Source organism: Sebastes fasciatus, chromosome 4 (assembly GCF_043250625.1).
Source record: "Sebastes fasciatus isolate fSebFas1 chromosome 4, fSebFas1.pri, whole genome shotgun sequence".
NCBI lineage: Eukaryota > Metazoa > Chordata > Actinopteri > Perciformes > Sebastidae > Sebastes > Sebastes fasciatus.
The window spans coordinates 25,495,858-25,508,750 of NC_133798.1; the positions used below are offsets into that span (position 1 = coordinate 25,495,858).

The 12,893-nt window shown below is 39.2% G+C and overlaps 1 protein-coding gene across 1 annotated transcript; it reads right to left on the bottom strand.

The window, feature by feature from the left end:
• Positions 1-3,782: 3,782 nt before the first annotated feature.
• adm2b (adrenomedullin 2b) lies at positions 3,783-10,997 on the bottom strand. Its single transcript, XM_074633171.1, has 2 exons — positions 10,871-10,997; positions 3,783-5,155 (listed from the first exon to the last, which is right to left on the bottom strand). Exons 1-2 carry the CDS (start codon positions 10,972-10,974, stop codon positions 4,747-4,749), a joined length of 513 nt encoding a protein of 170 aa, XP_074489272.1. The 5' UTR covers positions 10,975-10,997; the 3' UTR covers positions 3,783-4,746.
• Positions 10,998-12,893: the final 1,896 nt, after the last annotated feature.

Consider the following 12,893-nt stretch of genomic DNA (forward strand, 5'->3'; position numbering starts at 1 on the left):
ATATCTACTTCATTTACTAACACTGCAAGCAAGAATAGACCTACTAGTCACAACATTCAGGAAAAGGCAACATACAAATGTGATTGAAAACTACCATACTTTATTCTAACCTCAAAACAACCTTCCAAGGTATGATATACAGTACATAAAAAAAAGAATGCACTTTCTGTATAAAGTGCCAACAAAATTACAATAAATAAGCCTGTTTGGGCAAATCATTTACTTGACAAAACTTGTCACATGTGCCACAGTGTAGTAAGTTACTGTAGTATTCTCAGCAACAGAGAAACCTGAACTCCCAGGTATAAACAAAAGTCACATCCCTCCTCACATACCAGCAAATCTTGTTTTAACATTGTAAAGTGAACTGTTAAATAATGCCAAAATAATTTGTAAATTCCCAAAGTAGGTTACATACAAAAGAAAATCCTTATTCTAAAACAGTCACTTTATAAAGTGCCAACAAAATTAAAATAAATAAGACTCTTTGGGCAAAATATTTACTTGACAAAACTGTGCAAAACTTTACATGTGCAACAATGTAAATGGTTGGAGGTACAGACCGTGTAGAATATTTTATCAACAGAGATAGCTGATCTTACCAGAGCTTATGTGTGCATAAAAAAAGCTTACATCACTTGTAACAAATCTTGTTTCAACACTGATTTGTTACAGTAATAATGCTACAAAATAACCTGTGACTCCAAAAGCCAACATAAGAAAACAATGCACATTAAAAAACACAGTCACTCTCCGCCTATAAAGTGCAAACATATTTAAAATACATACGCCTCTTTGAACAAATTATTTAACCAAACAAATTATAAACTTTACATGTGCTACAGTGTTGGTTACTCTAGTATTACCTAGTATTACCATTCAAGAGACCCAATCTATTTTGACAGTTCCTTCCTTCCTTGCTTCCTTCCTCCCTCCCTTCTTCCTGTCCTTCTCTCTTTCTTTCCTCCCTCTGTCCTTCCTCTGTTCTTCATTCCGTCCTTCCTCCCTCCCTTCTTCCTTCCTTCCTTGACCTGAGGAAAACAGGAGGGTTAAAACAGTGCAATTCGCCTGTTCTTGTGTTTGCTTGCAAACACTTTGATAAAATCATCCATGTTGAGTGCCCTCGCTCTTCTTGACTCAATACTTAGCAAACCTAAATGGCTTAGTCTGTTGTCTAGCATGGTTGTCCTCAAATGAGTTTTAATGAGCTTTAGAGCTGAAAAACTCCGCTCACATGCAGCAACACGGGTCTAACATAACAATGTTACGCAGTACAGAATAGCTCAATGTTAGATTTAGCATCGTTGAGAGTCAAAACAGTGTTTGCTAATGAGATGAGATGATGACAGCCTTGTGCCAATTACAATAAAAAGAAATAAAACAAGACAGGGTAAATGTTTAGCTTATTACCGTTACAGCTTTTAACTACAGGCACAGTGAGTGTAGTAAAATGTAGGTTACTCACATCTTTCACGACGACGCTCCAGAGACGTGTTGCTTCGATAGACTGACAGTTTGTTTCACCTGTAGGTTCACCTGCTCAAACTTCTTCTTCTTCGCGCCTTTTTTTTTTTGCAGGCTACATACTACTTTAGCGCATCTCTGCCTCTCAGGTTTGAGAAGGAACTGCAACTCTAAACAAGAGTGCAGTTTACATTCAGTGCCGTGGCCCGCCTCTGACTGGGCATATAGCCAATCATATTTTAAGATATTGGGGTGGCACTTAGGGTGGCCAATCAGATTTCAGGGGTGGCCTGTGCCACCCAAGGCCACTCCCTGAACACGCCAGTGGATCCAGCGTTTTTTGAGCTTGTGCCATACTAGCGACTAAAAGACCGGATATCTCGGCCTCAAACGATTTTAAGCAAGGTTATAATAGTTTTGAATTTTGAATTAGATCTTAGTTTTGACTTTTTCATTTCATTTTAGTTTAGCTTTCAGAGTGAGTTTGCTAGTTTTAGTTTCAGTTTTTCTGAAAGATTTAGTTTTAGTTTTTATGTATTTAGTTTTACAGTAGTTTTTAGTTTTTGTTAGGGCCAGATATAATGTTTCATAAAAAGTGTTTAGCTACATATACATACAAAATACATTGATGGTTGGAGAACTGCGTAGGATTGGCCAAATAATGTTTATTCTTTGCACCACTTTAGTGAAGCAATTGTACCATAGCACCATCTCATGGAAGGTCAAGTCCATTCAGTTTCTGTGGTTCAATGTCATAAGAGTTGAGGGAAATACTGAAATGAATTTGTTAGTTTTAATTTTAATTGTTTTACCAAGGCAATATAGTTTCAGTTTAATTTCAGTTTTTCCTCAAGGATATAGTTTTTTTATTTAGTTTCAGTTTACTAAATGTATTTTTCACAGCTTATTTTTGTTTTAGTTTCAGTTTAATTTACTATAATAACTCTGGTTTCAAGTCGGATTTACCAAACTCTCTCAACTGTGTACAATAAAGCCTGACGAGTACCACCTGTTCATGAGGACGGGCGTAATGTAAGGCTACCTGTTCCACTCCTTTCTGAGGCATTGGTTTGGACTTTTCACTTCCCTTAACCTTTACTCTTGTGTGCATGTGTACATTAGTAGCCCAGATTAATAATCAATATCACTAACATGGTGTGAGACACATTTTCCAACCATAAACTATGTGGGCTTTAAAAAGTTCACCTCACACTGCTGTCAGACAGATAAAATACACGTGAAGGTTTCGACTGGAGTTTTATTAAACAAAGCTGCTACTGTAAAATAAAAAGTATTACATGAAAGCAACACAGGTAGTTTACAAAAGGACACTTGTACCTTGAAGGGGCGCTCACATGAACATGAAGATTTAGTAAAGTGGGATATTTACAACAAAATGATCTCATTAAGTTAAATAACACATTTTTAAAATTCAAGTCATACTGAATGTAAAGAAGAATAAAGTGCTCTCATGCATTCCTATTAACATTTAACTACTGACACTGTTGCTGAACTGACACACACACACAGAAAAGCAGAAGACTATAAAGCTTTAAATAACACTTTGATAGTCAACATTCACAGTGGTGCTTAATTTGGATAGGCAAAAACATTACAAGGCCTTACAAATGATTAAAGCAATTAAGGCTCAAAAACAGACTTAACAGTGACAAAAATCAAAATGATGCATCGTAGAGTTGCAGTTTACAGGTTCAAAAACCCCACTGCAGTCCAGTTGTCCTTGTTACGAGACGTTAAGAAGCGTCACGACAGATCACGGATTAGGGTTAGTGGTTATTTTGGCTAACTGTGTGCTCTGTGGGGTTTTGGGTGAAGGGTTAATGGGGTTTGATTGGAGGTTATTCTGGGTTTTCTGTTCGCACTGAAGTAAAGCTACTTGTTTGCAGACGTAGATGGAGGTCCTTTTGAAAGACAGATTAGCTCTGAGCTCAAGTATGTTCAGATCAGCAGGATCACCATTGATGACGATAGTAGACATTAGTTAGGTAGGTCAGTTTGAGAGAGGCTTCGCTCATTCACAGTTTTTCTTGTTTACATCATCGTGTCTAAATGGGTGTTATTGTATGAATGCCAAAACACCCAAGACTGTAAATTGGTGGCTGTGGAAATCTCCAATTTGCGTTGGCCGTCACCTCTATGAAACTAGAGGCCGTAATATTAAACAATGCAGAAATTCTGGTTTATTACAACTCATTTTCGTAGTGTTGTCTATCGTATCTATAGGTTATGATCACATTGTGCTCACCGGAATAATTGCTTGGATCTGTGAACATGGTAACATCACTACATCAGATGTTTCTTCTCAGTCAAATGATCAAACGAGCCACAAGTTTAGCCAGATCATTCTAAACCACTTTATTTGCAGGTAAACCCAAAAGTGAGCACACCTGACATGTCTGTGATAATAAATTGAACCAGGAAGTTGGCCTATAAACTGTGGGGAGACTCTTGAGGCACCGATGCAACCTGCAAAGCAAGAGTCATGTGCGGTCTGTCATGTGACCCCTGCCTTGAAAGTTTCCCGCAGACTGTGATGGTTATTTACTATTTACTATTCCCCTAGTTTGGCTGACTTGGGGGTTTTGTTTAAAATCGGTCTGCTTGTGTTTCTTGCTCCGTCTGACATCTTTTTGGCAATGTCGCTACATTCCCAGATCTCAGCAGTTTATTTGACGGTCAAAACTACAACTACTACAACTACAAAAATAAGACCCAAGTTGTTATGAATAGTTGTAATAAACCATAATTATACTTTTGATACTAATCAGCTGAGATCGGGACCAACCCTGTCTCCTTGAAATTACCTGCATGCCATATATTACTACTTTGGAGCAGCAAATATGTTTTAGGAGAAAAGTAATGCTGCAGGGATTTCTATCAACATAATGAGGAAATATTGTTAGTTAACTTATGTGGCAAGTTGCAATGTTGATACTGAACATACCAATAAAATGTTCTCTGACAACGTATTTAATTTGTTTTCGGCCAAAATATCCGATCTTGCAAACAGATATTGTATACCTGCTCCATTTACTCAAAGAAACGTTGCCTCAGTCTGAACATAATCCAGCCAGCGATTACGTTTTTCATCACAACACAACAGGGAAAAACAATTTAGAACACATTTCTAGGAGACTGGATTTCAAGGACTGACGTCAAATGCTTATTTTGCTGTCTAATTGTGTCACTGATGCAAAAAACGATCTGGCTAACTTGCCAGCGTTTGATGGTAAAGGCGTTGGTAGCTTTCGTGGTGTGGTGTTAGCCGAAGCTGTGTGGACTGCGAGGGTTAATGGGGGAGGAGACTTCCCTCCCGCTCTGTCCAATCAGCTGGTAGAGACGGTGGCTGAGGTTCTGAACCTGACAGGTGCCTAGGACACACCCCACCCTCATCAGATGGCCGTGGCCCCTCCCGCCGCCACTGTGGGCATGGCGACGACCCCTTGACCCACGCTGCCAGACCGGCGCTTCCCATAGCACACTGTCTCTTTGGTCGACCAACAGGTCGGACAACCTCGGCGGGGGCTCTTTGTGCAGCAGGGCCCTCCAGATGATATGTCGGTCTCCCTCGGTGATGTGGTTGTCAACGGCAACAGAGAGATCAGACGCAGTAGGCATGATGGCGGTGTTAGAAGACTTTGGGTATTTATAGGTTCTGGGTAAACTCGACCTAAGAAACAGAGAAACAGACAGAGAGAGAGAAAATGTTTAGATTCAATGCAAAAGTAGTACAACACACAGCCTGTTCACATATGATGCTGGGCAGTCAAGCGTACGTTGGCTGCTTGTGTTTCTGAGTGAAACTGAATCACTACGACAAGATGAAATGCCTCACGGGAAGTCAGGCTTGTACTGCAGGAATGTCCACCTTACTCAACCTGTGGTCTCTCTTTTTTTTTCAAGTAACGAAACAGAGAGAGTGGATTGAAAGAGAAAGTGAGAAGGACAGATAGCTGGAGAGATAGACAAAAGGGGGTTGAACAGGTGGTAGTCTACTTCTAAAGCTCGCTTATCCAGCTGCACTGTCTCTGTATCGGATTTCACTCATGGTCTTATTGCCTATGTGTGATCTTTTAGTTTATAAACAAAACAGCTGAAATTAAACTTTTTTGTGAACATCTGATCATATGATGTGAATCCAGCAAAATTAGGGTCTTGTCTAGAAGGTAACCCACAAATTGTGAAATCTGAAACTCTGCAAAAACTCTCGCAAGACTCGCTGCCCGATGACCTATCCTAACCTCAACTATTTGATCAAAACCTAACCTTAACTATTTGATCAAAACCTAACCTTAACTATTCAAGGCCAATGCCTAACCTTAACTATTTGAGGTAAGTGCCTAACCTTAACTATTTGAGGCCAATGCCTAACCTTAACCATTCAAGATAAATGCATATCCTTAACTATTCGAGGCTAATGCCTAACCTTAACTATTTGAGGCCAATGCCTAACCTTAACTATTTGAGGTCAGTGCCTAACCTTAGCTATTCAAGGTCAATGCAGGTCAATGCCTAACCTTAACCATTTGAGGTCAGTGCCTAACCTTAGCTATTCAAGGTCAATGCAGGTCAATGCCTAACCTTAACTATTCAAGGTCAATGCAGGTCAATGCCTAACCTTAATTATTCAAGGTCAATGCAGGTCAATGCCTAACCTTAACTATTCAAGGTCAATGCAGGTCAATGCCTAACCTTAATTATTCAAGGTCAATGCAGGTCAATGCCTAACCTTAACTATTCAAGGTCAATGCAGGTCAATGCCTAACCTTAATTATTCAAGGTCAATGCAGGTCAATGCCTAACCTTAATTATTCAAGGTCAGTGCAGGTCAATGCCTAACCTTAACTATTCAAGGTCAATGCAGGTCAATGCCTAACCTTAATTATTCAAGGTCAGTGCAGGTCAATGCCTAACCTTAACTATTCAAGGTCAATGCAGGTCAATGCCTAACCTTAACTATTTAAGGTCAATTCCTAACCTAAACCATTTGAGGTCAAACCTTGAAATGTCAGTTGAAATGTCAGTGTTGATTCTCCATCCTCCGTGGTCGTCACCATGGTAAGCACAGAAAGTGTCATCAAAGTTTGCCATTCAAATGAGACTTTGCTGCCAAGAGGGCCAGCAATCAGGTCAAGGTTGTCACTGTCACACCAAGAGGCACCCTGCATGGGCTTCGAGTCTCATAAATGCATGCATCTCTGGCTCGTTGGCATGCATTAGTCCTTGAATTGCCTCAGGTGTGGGATGTGTTTTGCCTAGTTTAGCACAACAATTCTAAGGTTTGTGTTGAATGCACTGCGATAAAATGTATCCTCTCATCTGACTCTGGGTACAACAGCAAACAAGCTCCTACAAGGTCAAAGTGTTCCTTTAAACACTTGAGACAACTAATTACTGCTTACTCATGTTGACAAGCTGTTTCTTTTACATGTCTCTTAGTCAATCATTGAAATTTTAAACCAACAGTCTAAAATGCCTAAAAGAAAATATATATTTTCAGTTAATCAACAACAGTATCTTAGCAGACAAAGGGTGGGAGCAAGAAAGAGACAACCATAGAGCACAATGTAGATGGTAAAAGGCTCCTACACCACCACTCCTCTTGAGTGTGTTTGAAGTACTTCCTTTCTCACCTCCCTGCTGTCTTACTTTTTTCTCACGTCGTCACAACACCTTTTTTTTCTCTTTTTCATTTATCCCTCATTCGGTCTGTTTGGCCTAGTGACCGCTCACAAATTATGCAATACTTGTATAGATCATGTAAAGTAGCAGGGGACAAAGAGCACTCGGTGCTCTACAGCTTCCACCCAGTGTGCGATTGTTAAACAAGCTCAGAACAATAACGCAGTAATCGGTTCACTCATGTTCTTTTCCGCTACAGAAATAAGTGGCTAAATCAAGTCTCTGGAATTTGGGGCATACCTAAGTACATATGTAATCAATTCTTATGTAACAACAACTTACCATAACTGTACTTACTTAATATTTAGTTTTTGGTAATGTTAATGTTTGGCATTTGGATGGAGACATATTGTGTGTATACACATTTTCCCATTCACAAGTGTTGGCTATTCATGAGGTGAGAAGCAAAGAATAAAGGGAGAGAGGCGGATAGAGCGAGATAATGTTTGTTTGGTGTGAAAAGTGGGCCAGAATAGCATATGATCTTTATCCTGTAACTAATCCTGACTGGTCGTCTGATCACTCTTCTGGCTAGACGCCTTGGGCTCTCACGACCAGCACATACACACTCATTTATTTGTTCACCCTGACCAACTCACTGATGTGTTACACCAGTGATTGGAAGCTTTAAAACACAGTTGTCTCTGGAGGGAAAGTGCCTCCCAGTACAACCAGAGTTATTTATGTTTACCTTTTAGGTACCTTGAATATCTGTAGCCGATAACACAACAATCCTCAATAGTTGTTGGAATATTTCACTCAAAAGTAAAATGTCAACCTCATTGTGGCACTAGATGAGAAGTCAGGGGATCACCAAATTAGGATTCATGTCTCTGCAAACTTTTGTGCCCACCCATCCAGTTGTTGTTGAACTATTTCAGTCCGAACCAGTGGGCAACTCCGGAGTCTGAAAAGTGAAGCCAATGCGGAAGTGCCTTAAACTTGAATTCTAACAGCCAGCAGGGGGCGACTCCTCTGGTTGCAAAAAGAAGTCTGATTGTATAGAAGTCTATAAGAAAATGACCCTACTTTTTACTTGATTTATTACCTCAGTAAACATTGTAAACATGAGTTTATGGTCTCAATCTCTAGTTTCAAGTCTTCTCCAATACAGCATGATGTTCATTTAGTAAATTTTGGTCCCATTTAGAGTAAAATGGACCATAAAGCAGGGGATGCTTTAGGGTATGGCTACTTTGTGATTGACTGGTTGATACCACGGCGTTGTCCGGTCTCTGAGTTTTCATTTTACAACCCTTTCGCAGTTAATGAAAGTTAAAATATAACCTTTTTGGTCGTCTGAAAATGTCTTATTCAGCGTTTGTACTTCGCTCCACCCTCTCATGTCACTTCTGGTTGCAAATAACCAAGATGGCAACGGGCAAAATGCAGGACTCGAGGCTTCAAAACAGCAGTCCACACACCAATGGGTGACGTCACGGTGACTACGTCCACTTCTTATATACAGTCTATTGTCTGAACCGAAATGATAGACCGACTGACCGGCCAAACATGTCATCAATCAAGACGCACAGCAAGCACGGCTAAAAAAAATCTGTTTTAAGGTTTGATGTTGGACATTTGTCACAACACTGCATGATAACAGTACTGTATGAGTTGAGGTGAACACACACTTTTCTATCTGCACTTTCTTTTGGGACCTCTCTCTCACACTTTCTCTCTCTCTCTTTTTCTTTCTTGTGTGTGTGTGTGTGTGTTATATGGTGGTCCAGGTTGTGAACCAGTGGAGAGTCTGAGGGCAAAAGGAGCTTCTCCAACATTCCTTCCAAGTTAGAGCGCAGCATGGGGTTCTTCACAGAGGAACTGCACACACACACACACACACACACACACACACACACACACACACACACACACACACACACACACACACACACACACACACACTTGCCTGTCGTAACTCCTCAAAACTACTTTCCGCAAAGAAACCTTTTTGTCCCTATCAGATCCCCACTGTTTCACTAACATTTATTGTCACTGGGTCCACTCATTATTTTTTCTTCCTCTTTTTCTATCTGTCTGTTCTAAATTAAAACTCAATCCTTTCATTTTTCTTTCTCTGTCCTTCCTTTTGTTTTTTTCTCGAGGCATTTTGCTAAGTGCCAGCAGCAGTATTATGTTACATCCATCAGTGTTGAATCACACTGAGATCCTCTCTCCTCTTTCTCTGTAGCCAGGGATTTTGTGTTTACACCTACTGCGCCCCAACCTATAAAACCTTCACAGAGCTCTTTTTTCTTATGTAAAAATAAAGTGCAACTCAAGACTTACCATCAGATAGTCAACTTGATAAAAAAATAAACATTGAGAAAGATAATACTGTATAACATGTATGCAGAGATGAATGCAAATTACATGGAATAATGTGTTAATATCTTGTTATTGCTCCAAAGCTTAATTAATATATTTAAGAAGCTCTTGATGCATCTTTTCCTTCCATTATGCAAATATGCAACTTAACGTGATATTAGCGGGCATGCTAGTCATGTGGGACTAAAATGTCATAAAAACTATTAGGTTACTGTAAGATAAACTGATGATGCATCATGGGTCTGCATGTGACAGTTAATTTAGTATTACTAGGTCACAAGAAGACATCCACAACTATCACAACCTACAAACTGCTGTCTGTTGTAGTCCACCTTACTGTGAGTGTGGCTTGTTTGCTGCTTGGCCCCTCGGTATGTACAGTACATGTATCCTTGTCCCAAATCCCACTAAATCAGCCTCACCGCTGTCTCACCTCCTGCTGCTGAGAGGAATTGCCCCATTTGACTGTTGGACCTTTTTCTCACATTAATGACTGCCAGAAGGCAAGACACAGACGTTTAATGTCTCCAACTGCTGCCCTACACCACAACTAATGATTATTTTCATAATTGATGAATCTGTTCATTATTTTCTTGATTAATCGATTGATAATTTAGTCTAAAAATAGTGACAAATGCCCATCGCAGGTTTCCATAGCCCAAGTTGTACCAAAAAAGTCCCAAACCCTAAATTATTAAATTTACAATAGATAATGTCATAACATAACAGAGAAAAGCAGTAAATCATTACATTGGAGAGGTTTGGGGGGTTTTTTTGCTTGATAAATTACTTTAGTCCAAATTGTTAGTGTTAATTGATTAATTAACTTACTGGCTTTATGATTTGAAGGAGGTTTGTCTGCTGAGAATCGAAGGTGTTAGGTAAAATGTAGTTCAGATTGCAAAAGCAGACAAATATGTGATTTGGGGCTAAATGATAGGCCTATAAATTAAGTTGATTTGGCTTGATTTTCCATTATTTAAACGTTTAACAATGCTTCACAGTTTCTTTAATTAAAAAAAAAAATGTATATAATAAGAGCAAAAATATAATCTAAGGCATGTTGTATGGATATGAATGTAGGCTACCACTAAGGGATAATAAAGTAATAGTATACCATAAAGTTACTAATACTAACTATTGATAGATTCACCAGAAGTTACTATGTGTAAAAATATCTTGATATTTTGTTGGGGATATTTTTCCTTCCTATTATTTGACCCATTCATTACATGGAATAACACTGACTAAAGATATAAAAGCAGCATTTTAGATTAATTTATGTTACACTGACCTCACACTTTGTGTAGAAATGACATAATAACATCTTTAACAAACGTTTTCCACCTTCAACTAGGCTAGGTAGTAGTACCTCTGTCTGTGAGTGAGGCTCTGCAGAGTCAAAGCCCGGGACTGGATCTCCAGAGGCAGGAGGCCGAGCAGCAGGCACAACCAGGCCGGCAGCAGCGCGCACATGGCGGCGCAGTGGAGACGCGCTGTCCGGGGGGGTTGGAGGTGGAGGTGGATCTCAGAAGACCAAAAAAAATATAAATTTTCTAAAAGCGGAAAAAAATCCAGTGAAAACACTTTTGGAGTTGTTTTAAGTTATTTTAAGAAGTTGCATCGTATAGATGAGTGACAGCATCATCAGTCTGCTGCATCCTCTCTGCACACTCACTGGCCTTGTTGCTTATAATAAAAAAAAAATCCACTGAAAAAGAGGTGAAAACTCAGGAGCTCATTGGTGCTCACATCGGGAGCAACTGGAGTCCTGAGCTCTCTCATTTATAAAGCTTGCTTGAGGGAGGAGGAGGAGGAGGAAGAGGAGGGGGAGGAGGGAGGAAGGCTTATTGTCTGTCCTCAACAAGGACTCAACAACCTTACCTCTAATGAATCAAAACCAGTCTTCTCATATAATCTTGGTTATAGAGGTGAAGGACATTTTGCCATAGACCTATAAAGACCTATCTGTTGTTTTTGTTTTTTTTAATGTGAGGTCATGGTGACTTTATAGGTGTCCTTATAGATTTTGTTATTGGATTTTGTGTCTTTTTTACACAAGGAACTTCTATTTGTGGCCAGAGTGAGCTTGACCCAGTTAGAAAGGAGCTACTGAACCCATCATTAAAGACACCGAGGTCGTATTAAAACCCTCTGGAGTCCTTCTATTCATCGGTGAGCAAGCTGAACAAACCAGTTGTAGATATCATATCAAGACATTTTTGAAAATAAATCTTAAAAGTGTGAATTATTAATATTTTCAGTGATTTACAGGCAGACTTTAAATGAAAAATACACTAAATCTAGCTGGAGTAAAATCATTTTTGCATGTAAATAGACATTTCCCGGCTGCATTTATGTGTATAAATAGTAAAACAATGTTTTTGTTTTCACCCTAAAACTGTTCTATAGGCCTAATTGTATTTTGATTGATTATGCATGTGTCATTTTTGTTGTATTTTAGAATTTCTTGGAGCTGCTTTGTCAGACTTATAGCTGAGTTTGTGCTGAAAAAATGATACCATGCATGTTGATTAGTGCTAAACAAAGACAAAAATCAACCAAAATCAACCTGCACTTTAATAACAAAGCCATTACAAGAGAAGCTAATTGTGCTATTGGGCTATAGAGGTCTAATGAAAGCCTGCAGTGTTAGTGAGACCTTGAAGTGTGTGAGTGGACGATTGATTGGAAACTGATAAATACAATTATCCATCAATAATTAGCTCACAGTAAAGCATTGCTGATAAGAGATGAAATAAGTGCCTTTCAGTAACGCTCCCGGTTCTGGCATTAAAGACTCTTGCCCAGCAGAGAAATCACATGTTATATCTGAACTGTGAACAGTAACAGCATTGTCAATCTACATCCATGCCCACGTGCCCTTTTCTAAAATATATGAGCAGAAAATGCTCTTGTGACATTTGTAAAGTTAACTGCAAAAGCTGACATTTATCTTTTACAACCCAACGCAAGATTCAATTTCAATAAAAAAACTAAAAATAAGGGATCTTTTCCGGGCAATCTGGTAGTATATGAATTGATATGGTGGTCCAGTATAGTGTGTATCTGACCTCCTTACAGCTTCATGTCACTCTTATCTTTGCTTTTTTTCTTGTGAAACACTGCGGTAGTTTTACGTCTCCAGGCCTCTAAATATTCTAATTAAATAGACACAAAAGGTAAAAAATCAGTCTTTGCTTGAAATGCTCACAGCCCATAGAAGTATGTATGTCAAGGGGGTTGTGAGATGACTCTGCTTTGTTTATGAGGGTCACATATAGCAACAAGGTTGGTAACCAAAGCTTCAACCTGACCACTGGATCCATAAGTTTTGATAAGGAGAAAGATCTTTAATCAGACATTAAAGGGTGCGTGTGCAGAGAAATGAATCT